This window comes from Podarcis gaigeae, assembly GCF_964106915.1.
Source record: "Podarcis gaigeae genome assembly, chromosome: 2".
In the NCBI taxonomy this organism is placed as follows: domain Eukaryota; kingdom Metazoa; phylum Chordata; class Lepidosauria; order Squamata; family Lacertidae; genus Podarcis; species Podarcis gaigeae.
Genome location: NC_139679.1, coordinates 120,403,815 through 120,428,415, shown reverse-complemented (window position 1 = coordinate 120,428,415; position 24,601 = coordinate 120,403,815). Strand labels below are relative to the sequence as shown.

The 24,601-nt window shown below is 45.3% G+C and overlaps 2 protein-coding genes across 6 annotated transcripts in view; both read right to left on the bottom strand.

Moving 5' to 3' along the window:
- Window positions 1-1,970: 1,970 nt before the first annotated feature.
- The window catches only part of LOC310837726 (uncharacterized protein), a 196,905-nt gene continuing 174,274 nt past the window's right edge, over window positions 1,971-24,601 (bottom strand). Inside the window, exons 1-2 of one of the 4 annotated variants that reach the window (XM_083724748.1) lie at window positions 9,252-9,303; window positions 1,971-3,699 (exon numbers count right to left, since the gene is read on the bottom strand). In XM_083724748.1, the coding sequence (XP_083580874.1) occupies window positions 2,360-3,699; window positions 9,252-9,297 (1,386 nt within the window). In that variant the 5' untranslated portion in view covers window positions 9,298-9,303 and the 3' untranslated portion in view covers window positions 1,971-2,359. Of the gene's footprint in view, window positions 3,700-9,251; window positions 9,304-24,601 lie in introns of those variants that run through there. The other 3 variants (XM_083724749.1, XM_083724750.1, XM_083724751.1) reach the window with 3 other exon arrangements.
- On the bottom strand, window positions 13,237-20,381 carry LOC310837504 (uncharacterized protein). Of its 2 annotated transcripts, XR_014560568.1 has the most exons (3): window positions 20,209-20,381; window positions 15,652-17,524; window positions 13,237-13,428 (listed from the first exon to the last, which is right to left on the bottom strand). XR_014560568.1 is itself a non-coding variant. In XM_083724191.1 (2 exons), exons 1-2 carry the CDS (start codon window positions 20,324-20,326, stop codon window positions 15,819-15,821), a joined length of 1,824 nt encoding a protein of 607 aa, XP_083580317.1. In that variant the 5' UTR covers window positions 20,327-20,381; the 3' UTR covers window positions 14,903-15,818. The 2 variants fall into 2 exon arrangements, 1 of the variants encoding a protein (XP_083580317.1); XM_083724191.1 differs by lacking the exon at window positions 13,237-13,428 and having other exon boundaries at window positions 14,903-17,524.

Genomic DNA, 24,601 nt, shown 5'->3' with positions numbered 1-24,601 from the left:
TATTGTTTAACAGTATCCATTAGCCAATAACGTGGGGCCCATTGTGTAAATAATGTATATAAAGTAGTTACTGTGGGGGAACATTCGTTCCTCCTCACTCCTATGAGCTGAATAAAGAGCATGAAATCCACTCTCAAATCCGAGTATATTTCACACCTTATAAACAATAAAAGAACAATTCTGCATTTGTTATCTTTTTCTGTTCTTCCTTTGAAAAAACAAAACGAAACAAGAAAATCAGTCCCTGGGGAGAAGATGTTCCATGATGATTAGTAGGCCCTGCTTAGTGAGGCCTTGGCAGGAGACATCCAGGCCTGGTTGTTCTCCACAGCAAAACAAAAGAATTGTGGACCATAAAAAGGTGTGCTTCTTCATTTTAAAAGCACTATATGTACCAATTATTTTGGTTGTGCAGGTCACGAGAGTCGTGGAGCTCTGCCGCCGCCGATTTACCATGTTTTCCAAGTCCTGGGGAGGGACAAGCCCCGCTCTCTGACCCCTGGTCACCTTCCTCTCTGTTTTCAGAGACTTCACATCCACGTTGAAGTGTCTGCTCTGCTCTTCGGGGCTGGAAACTTCCCTCCCCCCAAAGAAGGGATAAATGAGATTTTCCAGAAGTTGTACTTTGCACCCAGTGGTCCCAACCCCACCTTCAGAAAAGGGCAGCCCAAATTATCGAGGGGATGGAGGAACTCCGCTGTGCAGAAAGGTCGCGGAATTGGGAACTTTTTAGAGAAAAAGCAAGTGAGAAGTGACACGATTATGAAATTGTGCATTGTGTGGAGAAAGTAGGTAGAGAAAAGCTTTTTATTTCTCCTAGCGCTAGAATTTGGGGGCGTCACAGGAAGCTGAATGGTGGAAGAGTCAGGATATATAAAAGAAACCCTTTCTCACAGTGAGGAATTAAGCTGTGCAACTCACTGCCACAAGAGGCAGCAATCGACTGTTGTAAGAGAGGATTTGAGGAACCATTAAGGAGTACTCTTTGGGTTCAGTCAGTCAACCGGCTTGTAAACTATGCTGTTTTCAATGTGCATTTTATAGTTGGCTTCACTTAGCAATGTTTTGTTTTGAAATGTTCAAGTTTTTTGTTTGTTAACTTTGTGTTAAATATGTATTCTGTAGTCGACCTCCTTTGTAATGTTTTATTTTGAAATATTTTAAGATAATATTTTAGTTTCCTGTTAAATATGTTGCTTTGACTGTATACTTTATATTTGGCATTATTCAGAAATGTTTGATTCTAGATTGTTTTATTGATGTTAAATATGCAGTAAACCTCTTTGAGACTTTTTAAAAAAATATCAAGCGGTATAGAAATGAATAATAGTAATAATAATAATAATAAATTAATTTGGGGGGAAGGCTAGATGGCATCAGTGGACCTCCCTACTCTCCCTTGTCAGTACTCCCTCTCTCCTTATCCCAATTTCCTAATGGCAGAGGGGCTAGGAGCTTGGCTCCCTCTCCTTGCTGCTTTCACACATTTGGAGAGGGCGAGTGAGGAAGCAGACAGAGCTAGAAAAACAAAGAGGAGCCTGGCTGAAAGGAGCTTTCTCCCAAGTAATCATCATCATCATCATCATCATCTATAATAATTTATACTCCTCCCACCTGGTGGGATTTCCCCCGCCACTCTGGGCGGCTCCCAACAGAATAATAATTAATAATTTATTATACCCCGCCCATCTGGCTGCGTTTCCCCAGCCACTCTGGGCAGCTTACAAAAGAATATTGAAATACAATAACCTCTTAAACATTATAAAAAAAATCCTTCCAGTAGCACCTTAAAGACCAACTAAGTTAGTTCTAGGTATGAGCTTTCTGGTATCTGAAGAAGTGTGCATGCACATGAAAGCTCATACCTAGAACTAACTTAGTTAGTCTTTAAGGTGCCACTGGAAGGAATTTTTTTATTTTGTTTTGACTATGGCAGACCAACACGGCTACCTATCTGTAACTGGCTCTTAAACATTAAAAGCTTCCCTAAACAGGGCTGCCTAGCAGATGATGTTTCTGCTGTATATAGAATCATAGAACTGTAGTTATAAGGGACCCCAAGGGTCATCTAGTCCAACCCCCAGCACTGAAGTAATCTCGGCTAAAGCATCCATAGCGGAAGCCCATCCAACCTCTGCTTAAAAACCTCCAAGGAAGAAGAGCCTGCCTCCCCCCGAGGGAGACTGTTCCATTGTCAAAACAGCTCTTACTGTCAGAAAGTTCTTCCACTCCAATAATGGTTGTCCTGGGGGGGACCAGAACATGATCATTGGTTTACTCTCTGTAGGAGTTATTTGATATGATTAAAGATCTTCCCACACGCCAACCCTTTCTAAGATGTTTCCCTTGTACGAGTTCTTTATTGTTTAGGAAGGGAGCCCCTGTCACTGAAGTTCTTTCCATACGCCAAAGATTTTAAAGATTTCCTCCCTGTATGAGTTCTCTGATGCGACTTAAGGGTGCTACTCTGACTGAAGCTCCTTCCACACTCTGAACATGAATACGGTTTCTCTCCTGTATGAGTTCTTTGATGCAACTTAAGGGAGCTACTACGACCGAAGCTTTTTCCACACTCCGAACATGAATACGGTTTCTCCCCTGTATGAGTTCTTTGATGCAACGTGAGGTGGCTACCGCGACAGAAGCTCTTCCCACACTCCAAACATTTATAAGGTTTCTCTCCTGTGTGCAATCTTTGATGCAAGGTAAGGCTGCAACTGTAGTTAAAGCTCTTTCCACACTCCAAACATGTATATCGTTTCTCCCCTGTATGAATCCTTTCATGCGAGGAAAGGTAGTCGATGCGACTGAAGCCCTTGCCACATTCCCAGCATTTATAAAGTTTGCTGCCTCGATGAGTTAGTTGATGTCTAGTAAGCCCATTGCTGCGAGCGAAGCTCTTTCCACACTCCAAACACGTATGTGGTTTCTCCCCTGTATGAGTTCGTTGATGGGACTTAAGTTGGCTACTCTGACTGAAGCTCCTTCCACACTCTGAACATGTATACGGTTTTTCCCCTGTATGAGATCTTTGATGCGAGGTAAGGGCACCATTGTCACTGAAACTCTTTCCACACTCTGAACATGTATACGGTTTCTCCCCTGTATGAGATCTTTGATGCAAGGTAAGGGCACCACAGTGACTGTAGCTCTTTCCACACTCTGAACATTTATATGGTTTCTCTCCTGTATGAGTTCGTAGATGCAAGGTGAGGGAACTACTTTGACTGTAGCTCTTTCCACACTCCAAGCATTTATATGGTTTCTCCCCTGTATGAGTTCGTTGATGCAACATAAGGCTGTTACTCCAAATAAAGCTCTTTCCACACTCTGAACATGTATACGGTTTCTCCCCTGTATGAGTTCTTTGATGCCTAGTAAGCTGGCCACATTGACTGAAGCTCTTTCCACACTCGGAACATGTAAATGGTTTCTCTCCTGTATGTACTCTTTGATGTAATGTAAGAGTTGAGCGACGACCAAATCTCTTTCCACACACTGTGCATTCATGCTTTTTCTCCTCTCTGGGAATTTGGTTTTCACCACCCTGAGACATACAAGAGTCACCCTCCGGCTTCTGCTTTCGTCTCCCCTCTCGCCTGCTGCCTCCATATTGAACCCTCAGCTTTTTTTGCTCTTTCGATCCTTTTGGTAACATTTCTGATTGTTCCCCTTCTGCCAGCATCCCTTCAACATCTCCTGATGGAATAGAAAAGCAAACTGATCACATGCTAAAGGAGCGTCTTCACCCCGATCATTCAGTCAGGATACAGAGATCCAGGTCCCAGGGCCTTGTGGCAGTTCCCTCACTGTGAGAAGGGAAGTTACAGGGAACGAGGCAGAGGGCCTTCTTGGTAGTGGTGCCCACCCTGTGGAACGCCCTCCTGTGAGATGTCAGATAAATAACTATCCAACTTTTAGAAGACATCTGAAGGCAGCCATGTAGAGGGAAGTCTTTTATGTTTTATTATGCTTTTATATTTGTTAGAAGCCAGCTAGAGTGGCTGGGGCAACCCAGTCAGATCCGTGGGGGTACAAATAATGAAAGCATTAATATGGGATAATTATTTATTGATATGGGATTATTATTTATTGAGTTTATATACTGCCCTATACCCAGAGGACTCAGCATGGTTTACAGAAAAGATCACATCATATATAATCAGAATAAAACCCAACCCAATAACCCCCCCCCCAAAAAAGCGCCACGTTTGAAAAAAACTATAGGATGTCAAACATATCAAGCAAAAGCCTGGTTAAAAAGGAACATGTTTGCATGGTACCTAAAGGTGTATATCCCTTCATGGATCACTGCCTTGTCGTGGTGAAGGGGCTTGAATAACTATGAACTATGCCTTGCAGGGCCACCTAAGACAGACAGGTCAGCCAAGAGTTTAGACTAAATGTGATCCACCTGGAGAAGAAACTGGCAACCCACTCCAGTATTATGCCATGAAAGCTCCATGGACATAAAAAAGGAGAAGCTTTGAGAGGAAAGTGAGTTTAAGGAAGGCGCCAGGTGAACTTCCACAGACAGGGAGCATTCCACAGACAGGGAGCCACTGCAGAGAAGGCCCTGTTCTTGTGTTGCCACCCTCCAGACCACTTGAGGAGGAGGCCCACGAAGGAGGACCTCAGGATCTGGCTAGGTTCATATGCAAATAAGTGGTCCTTGAAGTATTGTGATCCTGAGCCATGTAAGGCTTTATAGGTCAAAACCAGCACCTTGAATTAAGCTCGGAAACTAACTGGTAGCCAGTGCAGTCGGACCAGGATGGGGGTAATATGCTCACCCGCCAACTCCAGTGAGCAACCTGGCCGCTGAATTCTGCACTAGCTGAAGTTTCCAAACTGTCTTCAGAGGCAGACCTACGTATAACGCATATCTATATCTAACCTTGAAATTCCCAGAGCATAGACAACGGTAGATAGGCTATTTCTGTCTCCTTTTTTTTAACCTCTTCTGCCCAGAACTCCCAGAAACTGCTATATTTAATTGAAACACAAATGTTTTAAAATGTGTGTGGTTTGGGGGGGGGGGTTATTGGGTTGATTTTGTTTATGTTTTGATTATGTACTTTGAGTTTTTATATTGCAATTTTATCCTGTGAACTGCCCTAAGGCCTGTGGGTATAGGGAGGTATACAATTTTAATAAATTATAATAAAATCAGGCCGGATAATAATTATTACAAGTTCCAGGGGGGAGCCTCTGAAGAAGGTTTCCCAATGTTTAAGGATTTGCCTTGACCCCAAGCCCTATGGGGAGCCCAAGGAAGGTCCCCCACCTGCCCAGGTTGGCCTGCAGGGAGGAGAGCAGGAGAAAGATCTGCCCTTCCATTGGGAAAATATGTCCTACCCCCATACAAAGGGGGAAAGACGTAAAAATGCATTATTTTAGTGGAATTTTATACAGAATGTATTCATTATGGCAAATGGGGTCTGTGTAAAAGGCGGATCTACACGGATCCTCATGGATCCTCCACTTTTTAAAGAATAATTCCAACAAATGCAATGTCAAATCACACCTAAAAGGCACGCCTACAAACTGGACTATAAAAAACGTGGATCCAACACTTTTCCGTGCTGCAGCACCACAAAAACATGGATCCGAGGCACGGATCCTCATGAATTCATATGATTTTTATATTGAAAAAAAAATAAAAACACCATGCTACTGTAGACCACATCTTAGTCTGTAGGAGGAACCAAAAAAATCACGCATCCACTGTTTCGTGGTGCCGCAATGGCGCAAAAACATGGTTAAAAAACACGGATCCTCATGAATTCTAATGATTTTTGCACTAGATCATCCCAAACTCACTGTCAAATTACACATCATGTCCAGGGGCACAGCATCCACCACAGAAATCATGGATCCGTGGCTTCCTGGCCATACCGTGGCCCAAAAGCGTGGTTTTGAAGCATGGATCCTCATGGATCCTCATGATTTTTGCACAAGATCAGCCCAAAATCATCATCAGATCAAACATCATGGTCAGGGGCAGAGCCTGCACAACAAAAAAATCGGATCCACGGCTTCCTGGCAACACCGTGGCCCAAAAACGTGGTATTGAAGCATGGATCCTCATGGATCCTCATGATTTTTGCAATAGATCAGCCCAAAGTCATCATCAGATCAAACATCATGGTCAGGGGCACAGCCTGCACAACAAAAAATTCGCATCCACGGCTTCCTGGCAACACCGTGGCCCAAAAACGTGGTTTTGAAGCACGGATCCTCATGGATCCTCACACTTTTTGCATTGGGCCAACCCGAACTCACCGTCAAATCACACATCATGGCCAGGGGCACAGCCTGCACCGCGAAAATCACGGATCCATGGCTACCTGGCCACTCGGTGGTCCAAAAACGTGGTTTTGAAGCATGGATCCTCACCGTCAAATCACACATCATGGCCAGGGGCACAGCCTGCACAACAAAAAATTCGCATCCACGGCTTCCTGGCAACACCGTGGCCCAAAAACGTGGTTTTGAAGCACGGATCCTCATGGATTCTCACACTTTTTGCATTGGGCCAAACCAAACTCACCATCAAATCACACATCATGTCCAGGGGCACAGCCTGCACCACAAAAGACTAGTATCCACGGTTATCTGGCAACACCACGGCCCCAAAATGTGGTTTTGAAGCTCGGATCCTCACGGATCCTCACGTTTTTTGCACTAGATCAGCCCAAACTCACTGTCAAATCACACATCATAGCCAGGGGCACAGCCTGCACCACAAAAAACTCGGATCCACGGCTTCCTGGCAACACCGTGGCCCAAAAACGTGGTTTTGAAGCACGGATCCTCATGGATCCTTACAATTTTCGCATTGGGCCAGCCCAAACTCACCGTCAAATCACACATCGTAGCCAGGGGCACAGCCTGCACCACAAAAAAACTCGGATCCACGGCTTCCTGGTCATACCACAGCCAAAAAACGTGGTTTTGAAGCACGGATCCTCATGGATCCTTACACTTTTCGCATTGGGCCAACCCAAACTCACCATCAAATCACACATCGTAGCCAGAGGCATAGCCTGCACCACTAAAAACTCGGATCCACGGCTTCCTGGCCATACTGTGGCCCAAAAACGTGGTTTTGAAGCACGGATCCTCATGGATCCTTACACTTTTCACATTGGGCCAGCCCAAACTCACCATCAAATCACACATCGTAGCCAGAGGCATAGCCTGCACCACTAAAAACTCGGATCCACGGCTTCCTGGCCATACTGTGGCCCAAAAACGTGGTTTTGAAGCACGGATCCTCACGCTTTTTGCATTGGGCCAACCCAAACTGACCGTCAAATCACATATCATAACCAGGGGCATAGCCTACACCAGAAAAAACTCGGATCCACGCCTGCTTGGCCATACCGTGGCCCAAGAACGTGGTTCCGAAGCATGGATCTTCATGGATCCTCATGATTTTTGCACAAGATCAGCCCAAACTCAGTGTCAAATTACACATCATAGCCAGGGGCAGAACCTGCACCACAAAAATCACGGATCTACGGCTTCCTGGCCATACTGTGGCCCAAAAACGTGGTTTTGAAGCACGGATCCTCACGCTTTTTGCATTGGGCCAACCCAAACTGACCATCAAATCACATATCATAACCAGGGGCATAGCCTACACCAGAAAAAACTCGGATCCACGCCTGCTTGGCCATACCGTGACCCAAGAACGTGGTTCCGAAGCATGGATCTTCATGGATCCTCATGATTTTTGCACAAGATCAGCCCAAACTCAGTGTCAAATTACACATCATAGCCAGGGGCAGAACCTGCACCACAAAAATCACGGATCTACGGCTTCCTGGCCATACCGTGGCCTAAAAACGTGGTTTTGAAGCACGAATCCTCACGGATCCTCACGTTTTTTGCACTAGATCAGCCCAAACTCACTGTCAAATCACACATCATGTCCATGGGCACAGCCTGCACCACAAAAAACTCAGATCCACAGCTTCCTGGCCATACTGTGGCCTAAAAACGTGGTTTTGAAGGACGGATCCTCATGGATCATCACACTTTTTATATTGGGGAACCCCAAATTCATCCTTTAATCAAATATCTTGTACATAACCACAGATCTGACCACAAACATCATGGATCTACTGCTTCATGGCCCTGGTCAGATGCTACCCTGGATATATTGGCCAATTTTTAGGTGGGTGTGCTGGGATGGAGGAAACGGAGTCGGCTGAATCTCTACCTGTAATGGTTATGAGTGGGTTACTTGTGCGTAAATTTAGTTAGTTAGTTAGTTTAGTTTAGTTAGATTGTTTGCTCAACCATGTTTAGGGTTAGAGCTCGCCCTCCGCGACCTGTTAGTCACTTGCAGAATCCATCAGTGGGTGTTTCTTGAATCTCTTCCAGCATAAAAGCTGTTTGACCCCAAGTCTCCTCCTATGTTCCCTGCGCGGAACGCGTCTGTGCAAGTAAGGGGACGGTAGGGGCATGCCAGCGCTCTCTCCACTGGTTTCGGTTGAAGGGTCTTGGAGCCCTGACACTGATTCCTCCCTCTCCCTCTCCTCTCTATTGGTGTCACGCTGAATTCCTCCCCCCCCCCCCCACTGGTTCCTTCTCCGGCATCGCTCTGGAGCCCTGCCTCCGCTTCTCTCTCTGATGTCAGTTCCCTGACACTACCCATTAAAGATGGGCGCCCAATGGCTTGGCCAGAATAATTTCAGTTTGGTTTTCCAACTCCCAGCTCTTCATGGGGTGCAATAGTCCCCTGTATCTGCCATCAGGAGTCTCGGTGTGATCCTGGATGCTTCTGTCTCTATGGAGGTTTGCTGTATACTTGCTGTATACCTGAGCCAGGGAGTGCAGGGTATAAATGTACAGCAAGTTAAAGTAGTCTAGTCTTCAGGTGACTACCGCATGGATCACCATGGCTAGGTTGGAAAGGGACAGCTACAGTACAGATCGCCTAACCTGACATAGATTCAAAAATTCCAGTTTGGCTACATTTGTGACCAATGCCTCCATAGAGACACGGTTAGGGTTAGGGTTAGGGTTAGGTAGCCGTGTTGGTCTGCCATAGTCAAAACAAAATAAAAACAAAGGTCTCTGAGGTGCTACTGGAAGGAATTTTTTAATTTTGTTTTTACATTGAAACGGTTTGCCTAATGGGTTTTTTTTTAAAAAAAATCCCTCCCCACAACTCCCTCCAGCAGCACCCCCACTCCACCCCCCCGCCCCCAGTTATAATATATAACAATATGACGCACGTCCAGCGCCTCCGCGAGGAAGAAAAGCCGCCGCCATGTTCGGCATCTCCCCCCCCCCCCGCCGCCCAAGCGGGACAGGAAGCGGAAGCTGCTATTCTCCCGTCAGCCTTTTTCCCCTCTTCTCTAGGAATCTCAGCTCTGTCGCCGATGCTGTTAACCGTTTCGGAGCCGAGCGGCAGGAGCCTCTGGGCTTCTCCGGGCAAAGAGCGAGGAGAGGCGCTGGTCTCGCCTCCGGAAAGCCCCGCTGGATCAGCTGCACGGGAGCCCCAAAACGTTTTCTAAACTATTTTTAAAATATCTATATTTTTATTTTCAATTTTCAAAATAACATTTTTCCAAATTTGCAATAAATGTCTTCCCCCGCCCCCTTAGTTTCTGTCCCCCCTTTATTCTCCTTGCATATAATTATATTTCTCCAATTAATTTCAACTTCCTTTTCCCCTCCTAATTCTATTCTTAGTTCATAAATGTTGCATCAAACCTGCCAATGTTTTGACGTTTTTACAGTGTTCTCTAAAATAATCCATAAAACTTTCCCATTCTAGATTGAATTTTTTCTCATCTTGGTGCCTGATCTTCACGGAAAGTTTAGCCATTTCGGCAGAACAAAAAAAATTCCTTCCAGTAGCACCTTAAAGACCAACTAAGTCAGTTCTTGGTATGAGCTTTCGTGTGCATGCACACTTCTTCAGATCCATTTCATGCGGCTTTTTTTGTTTGTTTGTTTTGTTTTGACTATGGCAGACCAACACGGCTACCTATCTGTAACATTTCGGCAGAGTCAGTCATCCATTCTTCTTTCGTTGGGACCTTTTAATCTTTCCACACCTGTTTCTTCTGCTTCTTAATTTCTTCCTTTATGCCTATCAGTTCTGAAGACATTACTGAATGAAAGCATCATATAGCATTTTGTGTTTAACCATGTAGTAATAATAATAATAATAATTTTATACCCCGCCCATCTGGCTGAGTTTCCCCAGCCACTCTGGGCGGCTTCCAATCGCGTGTTAAAAACAATACAGCATTAAATATTAAAAACTTCCCTAAACAGGGCTGCCTTCAGATGTCTTTTGAAGATAAGATAGCTACTTATTTCCTTGACATCTAAAGGGTGGGCGTTCCACAGGGCGGGCGCCACCACCGAGAAGGCCCTCTGTCTGGTTCCCTGTAACCTCACTTCTCGCAAAGAGGGAACTGCCAGAAAGAATAAATGAGCATCTCCGCTCCCATCATGCTGCTGCTGCTGCTCTGAGTGAGTGCTGGGGGGACCGCTCCCTTTCCTGCCGACTCCATCCGGCCTAGGGGGCAGGGCCTGCACTCACCACCAGTTTAGAGGCCTGAGCAGCTCCCTGCAGCAAGTGACAAAATGGTTTTAAATGTTTTAAGTGCTTTTAATTTGCTTCACTTTAAATGGTGGTCGTTGTTTTTTTATAATATTCTATAATTTTATTGTTTTATTTCTGCTTGGGTTTGGAGAAGTATTTAGTCAGGGTGGGGAGTAATTTAATTTTAGCGCTATTGTTTCTTGCTTTGCTTCTATTTTTATTATTCTGTTAAGTTATTGTATAGTTTGTATTTTGCTTTTTAAGGGGAAGGGTCAGGGCTGCCTGGGAGTGGGAAACAGCCAATAGAATGGCTGGGGCAGGTTCCACAGGAGGGGGGTGTATTGGGACACCCGATCTCAGTGATCACGGGCAGGAGGAGGAGTTACGCTAAGACCAGACCATGTCATTACCGAGGAGGCAGGGTTAATCGTTGTTTGAGGACTATCCCTGCGTCCAGGTCTGGTCCTGACCAGAAGGATACTGGATTCAGCAAGGGAAACCCACATGACCTGAAAGTGTTGCTGTGCAATCCAGGTCAATGATGAATAAAACCACTGCCATCCACGACCTGATTGTGGATGGAGGATTTGACCTGGCATGTGTGACAGAGACCTGGTTGCATGAAGCAGATGGGCCTGTCCTTGCTGCTGCTTGCCCACCAGGTTTCTCTTGCACAGCAACCCAAGTCATGTGGGCGGGGAGGGGGGGTTGCAGTGATTTTTAGGAAGTCATTAGTCTGCACCAGGCGTCCTATTGGGAAGACCCAGTTCTCTGAGTGCATGTTCTGGAAGTTGGGCAATAGGGGCAGTACAGGATTCCTATTGGTGTACCAACCTCCCCGCTGCACCAAGGATTCCCTGCCCGAACTGCTTCAGGTCGTGGCGGATGTTCTCCTGGAGACACCTAGCTTGGTTGTCCTGGGGGATTTTAACATCCATGCCGACACGACCTTACTAGGGGCTGCTCGGGACTTCATGGAAAGCATGGCCCCCATGGGGCTGTCCCTGAATAAGTTTGGCCCAACTCATAGCCGCGGACATGCCTTAGACTTGGTGTTTACCTCTACGGATGTTGGTGATCTGACACTAACTAAAAGCAAAACAAAAGAAGTGCCATGGTCAGATCATTTCCTGGTGCAACTGGACTTCTCCGCGACCCTTCCCCTCTGCAGGGAGGTGGGACCGATTCGGATGGTCCACCCCCTCTACCTAATGGATCCAACTGGTTTCCAGAGAGTGGTAGGGGATGTTTTATCCCAAGTTGATGGCCTCTCAGCTGATTCCCTGGTGGCCCGCTGGAATGCGGAGTTAACCAGGGCTATTGACTATCTGGCTCCGAAGCGCCCTCTCCGATTGCATGGAGCCCGGACAGCCCTGTGGTTTTCCCAGGGCTGAGGGCGATGAAACAATCGTTGAGATGACTAGAGCGCCGGTGGCGGAAAACTCACTCTGAATCAGACCGGACACGGGCTGGAGCTCAACGTCGAGCCTACCCAGTGGCAATGGCGACGGCGAAGAGGGCCTTCTTTGCCACCTCCATTGCATCTGCAGAAAACAGCAGCAGGAGACCTTTTCAGGTGTTTCACAATCTATCGGAACCACCTGCACCACCAGGGCCTGGTAGGGACCCCAAGATCTCCTGCAATGCTTTTGCAAAGTTTTTTGCAGATAAAGTCGCTCAGATTCAGGAGGTAGATTCCACCGTGGGAGCAGGGCCAGGGCGGGAGAGTGCTAGAGTTCTGTCTAGTCCTGTTATATGGGATCAATTCCAATCTGTTACCTCCGAGGATGTGGACAGGCTGCTTGGACAAGTGAAACCGACCACCTGTCTCCGTGATCCTTGCCCATCTTGGCTGATAAAAGGGAGCCGGGAAGGCCTGGGCGATGGGCTCTGCGGGGTGGTGAATGCTTCCCTCTGTGAGGGAGCCTTCCCAGACCCGCTGAAAGAGGCGGTCATTAAACCGCTTCTTTAAAAAAAAATCTTTAGACCCAGCCAATTTGGCTAATTATTGGCCAGGCTCAAATTTACTATTCTTGGGCAAGGTGATTGAGCGGGTGGTTGCCGAACAACTCCAAGCACGCCTGGAGGATGCGGACCATTTGGATCCCTTCCAATCGGGATTCAGGCCTCACCATGGGACTGAAACTGCCTTGGTTGCGCTGGTTGATGATCTCTGGCGGGCTAGGGACAAAGGTGAGAGCTGTTTCCGAGTTCTGCTAGATCTCTCAGCGGCCTTTGACACCATCGACCATAACATCCTTCTGGACCGTCTTGAGGGGCTGGGAGCTGGGGGGACTGTTATACGGTGGCTCCGCTCCTTTCTCCTGGGCTGCGTCCAGAAAGTGGTGTTGGGGGATGAGTGTTCAGACCCCTGGGCTCTCACTTGTGGGGTGCCTCAGGGTTCCTTCCTCTCCCCCATGCTTTTTAATATCTATATGAAGCCGCTGGGAGAGATCATCAGGGGGTTTGGGCTGGGTGTTCATCAGTCTGCAGATAATATCCAGCTCTACCTCTCCTTTAAATCAGAACCAGTGAAGGCCGTGAAGGTCCTGTGTGAGTGCCTGGAGGCGGCTGGAGGATAACTATGCTTTCCTCTGCTTAAGAAATTTCTTGACGGTAAGACCTGTTTGAGAGTGGAAAGTTTCTCCAAGCAAAATTACCAGGTTTGTCCTTGTTTTCCTGCTCATTGTTTGGAGAGAAACAGACCGCAAGCCGGGTTCAGACATCCCAGTAAGTCAGACTCTGGTGTCTTCTCAATGGAGCAATGTCAGAAATCCGGGAGCAGCCGAAAGGTGTTACCGTATTTTAGCAGTGTATATACCTGGGGGCTACCAGTTCACACGAAGCCATCACTTTTTTAAAAAAATAAATGATTTTTATTTGATTTTATAAATTTATTCACACTCAAAATAACAAATAATAAAAATTATACAAGATTCTTCTGAATCTCAAGACCTCCCCCCTCCCCTCCATGGGTTCTTTAATTAACTTTTTCAACTGCATACTATAAATCCTAATTTTTCAGTCCTCCATTATATCCAAAGTCTATGTAACATTACAAGAGTTATTTAAGACCTGCCAAAGAATTCAAATATTTACAGCAGTGTGCCAAATATGATATAAATAAGTTTGATCTTCCTGCTTTCTGATTTTCCCAGACATTCTTGCCATCTCTACATAATCCAGTAGTTTGCCTGCCAGTCCACCCTGGTTGGGATTTTATCGTTTTCCCAACTTCGGGCAGGCAGCTTCCTTGCAGCTGTTGCTGCATACATTAACAGTGTTTTAAAAAAGGCTTGTTTTTTTTAACAAACATTTTAAACAGTTTCCCCCCAAATTCATTATATATCATTTCCCATATTTCCTTTGTTACTTTACAGTTCCACCACACATGGTAAAAGGTGCCTTCCTTTTCTTTACATTTCCAGCAAATATTTGAACTTGTCCTGTACATTTTTGCTAATTTACCCAGGAGTTAAATACAAGCTGTACATCATTTTCATGTAATTTTATTTTGATATATAAGGTAAAGGGACCCCTGACCATTAGGTCCAGTCGTGGCCGACTCTGGGGTTGCAGCGCTCATCTTGCTTTACTGGCCAAGGGAGCCGGCGTACAGCTTCCGGGTCATGTGGCCAGCATGACTAAGCCGCAGAGCAGCACACGGAAACGCCATTTACCTTCCCGCCGGAGCAGTACCTATTTATCTACTTGCACTTTGATGTGCTTTCAAACTGCTAGGTTGGCAGGAGCAAGGGCATAGCAACGGGAGCTCACCCCGTCGCGGGGATTTGAACCTCCGACCTTCTGAACAGCACGCCCTAGGCTCTGTGGTTTAACCCACAGCGCCACCTGCGTCCCTATTTTGATGTTTAACACGCTGTAAATTTCAAATCCTCTCCATAATTTTTCCCATGCTGAAAACGGAACAATCACTTATTTTAACTGTGGTTTAACATGGCATGTGAACCTCACCAATGTCACTGAAGCACCAATCTGCTGCAAAATGTAAGTGAAAGTAGAATGATGGGTGATGTTTCACCTTAATTGGAATATTTACAATAACGTATATTTACGACTGGGTGGTCTATGGAAACTGAGTGCAGAGCCACACCATTGAAAGCATATCCAATGCACATTTAAAGTAATTTCTTCCAAAGAATTATCGAAACTATGGTTCCCCCACCACAGAACTACAATTCCCAGTACCTTTAATGTTGTTGTTATATTTATATCCCACTTTCCCTCCAGAATGGAACCAAAGGCAGATTACACAAGTTGAAAAATTTATAAAACATAATGGTTAAAAAGTAATTGAGAGTGTACTTTTTTCCACAAGAGGGTATCTTCTTACATATGTGGTGGTTACGTAAGGTAGCAAAAGCTTTTGGAGAAATGATTTATAATGAGCTGAAAAAATGTCGCAGATAACTTTTGTTAAAAAAACACAGAAGTTTTACTTTTAGGAATATTTGGGGGAGATGTACCCAAAGAACAGAAAAAATATATTTATGTAGCTGCCCAAATGATTTATGTCCTGAGACGGAAAGAAGAAACAGTTCCGACAAAGGAGGACTGGAAAATAAAATGGATGGAATACGCAGAAATGGTGAAACTTACCAGAAGAATAAGGAACCAAGAAGAGAGATTTTTTGAAACAAAATGGGGAACATTTGTTGATTTGAAGATACACTGTAAAATTGAAATATTAGCAGGATAGACATAAATTCGTGCAGTAAGAAATAATTAAAAGAGAACATAAGGGCAAATCAGTAAACAGGTTTGAACTGGATATGCAGTAATAAAAACATACAAAGTAAGTAACCGCAGAAAGGAGTGGAGGGAAGTTGAAAGAAATGCAGATCAATTTTGCTACGATTTTTTGTCAAAATATTTGTAAAAGGTGAAAACGAAAAATAAAATTATATTAAAAAGTAATGAAAGTATAACAGAATTAAAACAATATAAAAACAAATCTATTAACACACAGGTAGTAAAACAACAACAGCCCAGCCCCACCAAAAGCCATTTCCTTAAAAAAACAAAACAAAAAAACCCTTAATAATCTACTTTACCCAGGATTTCTGAGGGAAAGTCATGTTCTTTAAATGAGTGTTGGATGTGCTTTAAATCTATGGTGTGGATCTGGCCTAAGAGGCAACTCATGGTATGTGGTTTCTCCTGGGTGTGAAATCTGAGAAGTTGTACTTGGATGAACGTTCTTTCTAAGCGTAATGCGTTTCTATACTTCCTCTTCTTCATGAGTTCTCTGATGCTTACTGAGGTATGATCTCCTTTTAAAGCTTTTTCCACACTCGGAGCATCTGTAGGGCTTCTCCCCGGAATGAGTCACTTGGTGCTTACTGAGGTTTGAGCTCGAACTGAAGCACTTCCCGCACTCGAGGCACTTATACGGTTTCTCCCCCGAGTGAATTCTCCGATGACATGTAAGGTGTGTGCTTCGACTGAAGCTCTTTCCGCACTCTGAGCATTGATACGGCTTCTCCCCTGTGTGGATTCTTTGATGAAACGTGAGATTAATCTTCTGATTGAAGCTTTTTCCGCACTCTAGGCATCTGTAGGGCTTCTCCTCTAGGTGGATTCTCTGATGAGAAGTGAGGTCTTTGTTCAGGTTGAAGCTTTTTCCGCACTCTGAGCATTTATAGGGCTCCTCCTTCGAGTGAGTCGCTTGATGGTACATGAGGATTGTGCTCGAACAGAAGCTCTTTCCACACTCCAAGCATTTATACGGTTTCTCTTCAGAGTGAGTCCTCTGATGCATACTGAGGGTTGTGCTGTTGTTGAAGCTTTTCCCACACTGCAGGCATTCGTAGGGTTTCTCCCCCGTGTGAATCCGGTGATGGTTACTGAGGCCCGTGCTCAAACGGAAGCTCTTTCCGCACTCCGAGCACTTATATGGCTTTTCCCCTGTGTGGATTCTCTGATGGGTAATAAGGTCGGCGTTCTGACTGAAGCTCTTTCCACACTCGGCACATTTGTAGGGTTTCTCGGCCGTGTGAATTCTCTGATGTGTGGAGAGAGCTGAGCTCTGACTAAAGCTCTTCCCACACTCCGAGCACGTATACGGTTTCTCCCCTGTGTGAATCCTTTCGTGATAAGTAAGACTAATTTTGACGCTGAATCTCTTTCCACATTCCAAGCATTTGTACGGTTTCTCTGCCATGTGAGTCCTCTGGTGCATTGTTAGGCTTGAGTTGTGACTGAAGCTCTTCCCGCACTCTGCACACTTATACGGTTTCTCCCCTGTGTGAATTCTCTGATGAGCAGTCAGGCTCGTCCTCACCGTGAAGTTCTTCCCACACTCCGCACATTTATAGGGTTTCTCCGCAGTGTGAATTCTCTGATGACGAGTGACATACATCTTCTGACTGAAGCTCTTCCCACACTCCAAACATCGGTACGGCTTCTCCCCAGTGTGGAGGTTTTGATGCACAATGAGGGTTGTGCTGCGACTGAAGCTTTTCCCACACTCCAGGCATTTATAGGGTTTCTCCCCCGTGTGGATTATCTGATGCTTCCTAAGGTCCGAGTTCGAACTGAAGCTCTTTCCACACTCCAGGCATGGGTGCACTTTCCCCGCCGTGTGAGTTCTTTGATGCCTGCTGAGGTTTGTGAAACAACTAAAGCTCTTTCCGCACTCGGAGCATTTATAGGGTTCCTCCCCTTTGTGGATTTTGCAATGAGCTCTGAGTTTAGACCTAGAACTGAAGCTTTTCTGACACACGAGGCACTGACTGGTCTTCTTCCTTTTATCACTTTTTTCTGGGGTTGTGATTTCAAGGCGGCCACTGCCCTGGGAAGCAAAGGGTGTTTCCCTCCCCTGATTTGCTTTTGCTTTCCTTGCCGGCTGTTTCCTCTTTTCACACTGTTCTCTTTCCAGTGACACCCCCCATAGTTCTTCCGTTTCCTCAGTTGCCCCTTGGTCACCTGTTGCAATGAAGACAAGAAAACGATAAGAGGCCATATGGGCGCTTCAAATAACTGAAGGATCTCAGGTAATTTTTAATTGGGATGTGCCACATAATTTCCCTCATAATGTCTGTCCTGCACTCGCAAAGAATTTTCTGCCCCTTGATATTAGGCAAGTGCCTTCACTGTGCTGTCTTCAGGGCCTGCTAAAAGCTTTTTTTACACAGGTAAATCTGACAAGTACCATATTTTTCTGTGTATAACACGCCCCTGTGTATAAGACGACTCCTATTTTGGGGACTCTTAATTAAGAAAATGGGGGGAGATTGCCCAGAGTTTGGATTTGGATTTGATATCCCGCTTTATCACTATCTGAAGGAGTCTCAAAGCGGCTAACATTCTCCTTTCCCTTCCTCCCCCATAACAGACACTCTGTGAGGTGAGTGGGGCTGAGAGACTTCAGAGAAGTGTGACTGGCCCAAGGTCACCCAGCAGCTACATGTGGAGGAGCGGAGACACGAACCCGGTTCACCAGATTACGAGTCCACTGCTCTTAACCACTACACCACACTGGCTCTTGCCGACAGCAGCTGCCAATTGCCCGCCCAATTGCCTCAGTGGCAGCCAGTCAACACCAGGCCTTGCCACAGCCACCAATCACCCACAAAATTGACACAGAAGCAGCCAATCGACAGCAGCCACCAATGACCCACCCAATCGCCGCTGACAATCTCCTGCTCGCGGCTGCAACCAATCCTCCCCCCTGTACACTATCCGTGTATAAGACGACCCCCAATTTTTAACATTATTATTATTATTTTTTAGTCGTCTTATACATGGAAAACTACGGTATACTACTCTGTGATTTTATTTTGGAATGTGTCTTTTTAAGATTTGCTGATTTTCTTTTTAAAACCGTTTCCACACATTTGTTTTTAAGCTTCTGGTTTTATCGGTAATTTTAATGTCTCTTTTATATTAGAAGCATCATCATCATCATCATTATTATTATTAATTGCATTTATATACCGCCCTATACCCAGGGGTATCTGGGTGGTTCACAGAATAAAATCAAGATATAAAACCACAAAATATCTAATAAAAATAAAATCAACAACCCAATAGCAACCCCTCTAAACTGCTTAGGGGTTCTGATAACTGAAAGGCACATCAATCCTGTTAATAAATATATAGAAATAATATGCATTTGTGGAATATTGATTTATAGTTAATGATGTCTGTTGGCTGAAAAGGTGAAGAGTAACTTTACCTGACATTTGGGGAATCTGTTATAATTAAATGCAAGTCTATGCAGGAATTGAAATACAGTGGTGCCCCGCAAGACGAACGCCTCGCAAGTCGGAAAACCTGCTAGACGAAAGGGTTTTCCGTTTTGGAGGCGCTTCGCAAAACGAATTTCCCTATGGGGTTGCTTTGTAAGACGAAAATGTCTTGCGAGTTCCCACGGGTTTTTTTTTGCTTTTTTTGGCCTTTTCCTAAGCCGCTAAGCCGCTTAACAGCTGATCCGCTGATAAGCCGCTTCTCAGCTGATTGCTACAAGCCGCTAGACCACTAATAGCGCTAATCCGCTAAGCTGTCAATGGGCTTGCTTCGCAAGACGAAAAAACCGCTAGACGAAGAGAATCGCGGAACGGATTCTTTTCGTCTTGCGGGGCACCACTGTATGTAGTCGATGAGAAATGAAGAAGGGGGGGGGAAATGAATGCTAAAATATTTTTAAGCATTGAAATGGAATTAGTAAATGTATGTTACGCTGAGCAGCAAATAAGGGAGGGAAGAGAAACATTGTGGAAGCGAGATGGAAAGTCCATTTTTAAATTTGTATTAAATTTGAATTAATTTTATCAAAACAATAAGGACCGAAAACAATGATTTAGTTATTTGCTTCTTGTTCCAGCTCTCAGCTATTAAATGTGTCCTGCAACTGAGTATTAAAAATGGCTATTTTGATGATGCAAAGCCTTTAATATTTTGACCAATGTATAACCATGGAGGGGACGCGGACGGCGCTGTGGGTTAAACCTCAGAGCCTAGGACTTGCTGATCAGAAGGTCGGCGGTTCGAATCCCCGCAACGGGGTGAGCTCCCGTTGCTCGGTCCCTGCTCCTGCCAACCTAGCAGTTCGAAAGCACGTCAAAGTGCAAGTAGATAAATAGGTACCGCTCCGGCGGGAAGGTAAATGGTGTTTCCATGTGCTGCTCTGGTTCGCCAGAAGTGGCTTAGTCATGCTGGCCACATGACCCAGAAGCTGTACGCTGGCTCCCTCGGCCAATAAAATGAGATGAGCTCCGTAACCCCAGAGTCGGTCACGACTGGACCTAATGGTCAGGGGTCCCTTTAACTTTACCTATAACCATGCATAACACTCTACTGCAGGTATAGGCAAACTCCGGCCCTCCAGATGTTTGGGACCACAATTCCCATCATCCCTAGCTAACAGGACCAGTGGTCAGGGATGATGGGAATTGTAGTCCCAAAGATCTGGAGGGCCGGAGTTTGCCTATGCCTGCCCTAGTGGATTTTTTTTTTTAATTAAATTGAAAGGTGGGAAATAAATGCTCTTAATCGACGAAGAGAGATCAAATCACACTAGAAAAGGAGAATAGGATTTGGGGCACGAAAGCATAGGAACCGTTCAGCAAGTAGGTTTCTTAACTGCTCTTTTAGACAGACACCCTCACCAAGCGAGTCCAGGATCCTGCCCTTTTCCTCCTTGACTTCTCCATGCAGAGCTGCCCAGTCAGGGTCCAGGGGCGCCCAGACCTCCTCCTCTTCCTCCTTTTTGAAATGCAGAGCCATCTCTTCAGTGGGTCACCGGATCCTGAAAGGCAAGATTTCGCTTTCATGCAAAACGCAAAGAAGAAGAAGAAGAAGAAGAAGAAGAAGAGGAGGAGGAGGAGGAAGAGTTTGGATTTGATATCCCGCTTTATCACTACCCAAAGGAGTCTCAAAGCGGCTAACCTTCTCCTTTCCCTTCCTCCCCCACAACAAACACTCTGTGAGGTGAGTGGGGCTGAGAGACTTCAGAGAGAAGTGTGACTGCCCCAAGGTCACCCAGCAGCTGTATGTGGAGGAGCGGAGACGCGAACCCGGTTCCCCAGATTACAAGTCCACCGCTCTTAACCACTACACCACACTGGCTCTCAAAGACCACCAATGGCAGAATCAGGAGACAGCTGAAGCAAAGCTGGTTCTTCTGGTCAGTAGCTGGAAATGAACCACTTGCATGTTCCTTTGGCTTCACTGCCAAGGCTCAGACTTTTATAATCTGGCTGTCACAGCCCCCCCCCCCCCGCCCTTCTCCTCCTTTTGCCAACCCCGCTAATGATTTTAGCTGTTTACAACGGTTTATAAAATAAGATTGGGACACAGGTGGCGCTGTGGGTTAAACCACAGAGCCTAGGACTTGCCGATCAGAAGGTTGGCGGTTCGAATCCCCGCGACGGGGTGAGCTCCCGTTGCTCGGTCCCTGCTCCTGCCAACCTAGCAGTTGGAAAGCATGTCAAAGTGCAAGTAGATAAATAGGTACCACTCCGGCGGGAAGGTAAACGGTGTTTCCGTGTGCTGTTCTGGTTTGCCAGAAGCGTATTAGTCATGCTAGCCACATGACCCGGAAGCTGTACGCCGGCTCCCTCAGGCAGTAAAGCAAGATGAGCGCCACATCCCCAGAGTCGGCCACAACTGGACCTAATGGCAAGGGATTCCTTTACCTTTACCTATAAAATACTGTATTTTTTGCACCATAACACTCACTTTTATCCTCCTAGAAAGTAAGGGGAAATGTCTGTGCGTGTTATGGAGGAAATGCCTACGGGTGGCATGCCTACGGATTTTCCTCCTCTAAAAACTACGTGCATGTTATGGTGGTAAGATTATAAATTTCCCCCATTCCTTATTGCAATTTTGGTCTTCCTGATTTCTGATGCTTCCGGTCATTTTTGCCATTTAGACATACTCCATCAACTTAGACCTGCCATTCTTCTCTGGTAGGGACTTTATCTTCTAAAATCCACATTTCCAGTACATCCCTCATACAAAATACTGAGAGCCTGGAAGAGGGACCGAGTTTAGCCAAGTCTCACACCAAAACTACCTTGAACATGGTTGAAATGAAGGTTGTTGCTCAGTTGCAGTCAGGCTGCACAACTGATTCTTTAATTTGCAGATGGTGTTTTAATCTACTGGGTGCACAAAACCTCACTTCCCTCCTTTATTTCAGAAATATTATTTAATATAAATTTAAAAGAGGGAAGAGCCTTTTCTGCTGCCGCACCTGAAGTTCAATATGTTGCCCCTGCATATGGAGGCTTTAATAATAATAATAATAATAATAATAATAATAATAATAATATTTATACCTCTCTGGGTGGCTCCCAACAAAATATTAATATTAATACTGCTACTAAAGTTTATTCTGCGCACGTATTAACTGTTTTGGTGAGGCAGACCATTAGATGCACCTCCAACAGCCTCTTTACAGAAGTGACCAACCTTTGCAATGCGTTGTTCTGTTTCCAGGTTCTTCTTCATTTTTTCTCCCTCCCTCCCTCCCTCCCTCTGCCTGATGTCCCTTTCCATCCTTTCACCTGAAAGATTTAACCAGGCCGCTGAGTGCTTCACAAACCTCCCTTTTGAAGGAAAACCGATGACACAGGCGTGATCAAAGAAAAGCCACCCATCTTAATCCCGTGGCCGTGGGTTCGAATCCCGCATTGGGGAACAGATTGCCGCATTGTAGGGGGTTGGGCTAGATGACCCGCGGGGTCCCTTCCAACTCTACGACATAGCTGTCACCTTTTCCCTTTTCTTGTGAGGAATCCTATTCGGAATGAGGGAATTTCCATTTAAAAAAGGGAAATGTTGACAGCTATGCTCTACGATTCTATGGGCGGGAAACAACTCCGACTCCCATCATTCCTCATTGGCGGCCGTGCTGACAGGGGCTGATGGGAGTTGGAGTCCTGTCGCAGGATCCCCACCCCCCACCCTGGTGCAAAAGGAGCCTAAGATGCCATTGGGGGGCAAGTAGGGGGTGGGAGGGCCAGCAGCAACCCCGCATCTCCCTGTGCTGCCTTGCAGTCAGTGGCGTAGCATGGGTTGTCAGCACCCGGGGCAAGGCAAGTCATTTGCGCCCCCTAACCCGTGGATTTGCGCCCCCTAACCCGTGGATTTGCGCCCCCTAACCCTAACCCCCAGATGTTGCGCCCTGTGCGGCCGGCCCCCCCTACACCCCCCAGGCTACGCCACTGCTTGCAGTGCCCCCCCGCACCCTCCTCCCTCCCTGCCACCCCAGGGCTCCCCTTTAGCCCCCCATCTCCCCATGCACAGAGCTATGGGGGGGGGGAAGACGACTGACCAGATCCTGCGGGGGGGGGGGGGTCTCCGATGCAGCGCTTGAGAGGGGCTGGGCTGGAGCTGGAAGAGGGAGCTGTTTGCACAGGCTTGCGTATGCTCCGGAGGACCCCCGCCCCACTCTCCTCCTCCTTTTGCACCCCCACCCCCCAATTTACATCCTCTCTAGGAACCGGAGTCAGTTCACTTTAACCCTTTGAAGGCAGGATCGCTTCCCTGTCTGTGCGCCTCTCTGAGCCAAGGAGGGAAAATCAGTTCTAATTGCGCAGCTCTGGTCTGATTGATTGATTGATTGATTGATTGATGCTTATTCAAAGATGTACCAAAAAAAGAGAAAACGAGAGAGGTCCGACCAAATAAGAGTGGCAACTTAAGCAGACAGAATATGCGCAGCTCACAGGCGGCAGCAAGAGTTTTGATCGCAGCAAAATGGAAGAGTAATGAAATCCCCTCTATTCAAAATTGGATCCAAAAGCTGACAGAATCTGCTGAATTAGATGGTTTATCAGAAAAAAAATAAAGAAAAAATCAATACAGGAATTTGTTTCTAAATGGGAGGTTTTTAAAGAATATCTGAAAAATAAATATAGTAGTTTAAATTCTGTTGCAGCATTCGAGGAACTTCAGTAATAGTTCCAAGGTAGATATAAGAAACTGGATTTAATGAGAATAAATTTAATTATGAAAAAAAAAGTGTATTGGCAGGAAGTAATATGAATTTGAAGTATGGAATAGACGGGAGGTTGGGTCTTTAGTGTTAAGACCAATAGATGTTTTATTGTTTGCTAAGAATATGGTTATTTTTGGGATTTGTGTGTAATTTGGTATTTGTGTTTTTTGTTTGTTTGTTTTTCTTGTTGTATAAATAAAAAAATTTTTAAAAGAAAAAATAAGAACAAGAAGAACATACGCTTAGAGAAGATTGGAAAACGTTTCTTGAATGTATGGGGAATAACTGTGTACAGCTGAAAACGCTGGCAGGGTTAAGATAAATTCAACGGTGTAAATAAGTATTGATGGATGCAATAATGGAATACTGAATGGTATAGTTTCTGCGAAACATGCAGGGATTTATGATATGTAAAATGAACCATGGAAAGAGAAAAAGGGAAATCCTTGATATCTTAAGGATGTAAAAATGAGTATTTTAAATTGTAAAACAGAAAATTTAATAAAAAATATATGCAAAGATGTACAAAAATGCATACCTATTTTAAAGCACCTTATATACTGAAACGAAACAGTGGCCTGGTCTAAAAGAGAAGGAAGGTCTAAAAGTCAGAAGGGAGACACAGAAAGGAAAACACTAAGAAAAAGAGAAAGCGAGATAAAACGAAAAGAAAGGAAAAACAAAACAAACAATTAAAAGGTCTTCCAGTTCTCTGTCCTGCAGCTACATGTGGTATTCATTCTTTAAGATCCAACCATTCTGTCATCTATAAACCAGTATTTTTTCAACCTTCAAATCCTGATATTACAATATCGTCTTCTCTTTCATGCCAAAAGCCCATAAGAAATTCCCAAGTCCTTATTTGCTGAATAATGATTTTTCTCTAATTAAATGTGCTAACGTCAGCTTCTCAGCCAAATCCACTAGTTTTAGTGGCCATTCTTCTGTAGTGCATAGGGCTGTAGACTTCCCACCTTTGTTCCTGTAGCAATCTTGCCGCCGTAATAATATAGGATTATTATACGCACAGCTCTGGCCTATAATGCATCGAC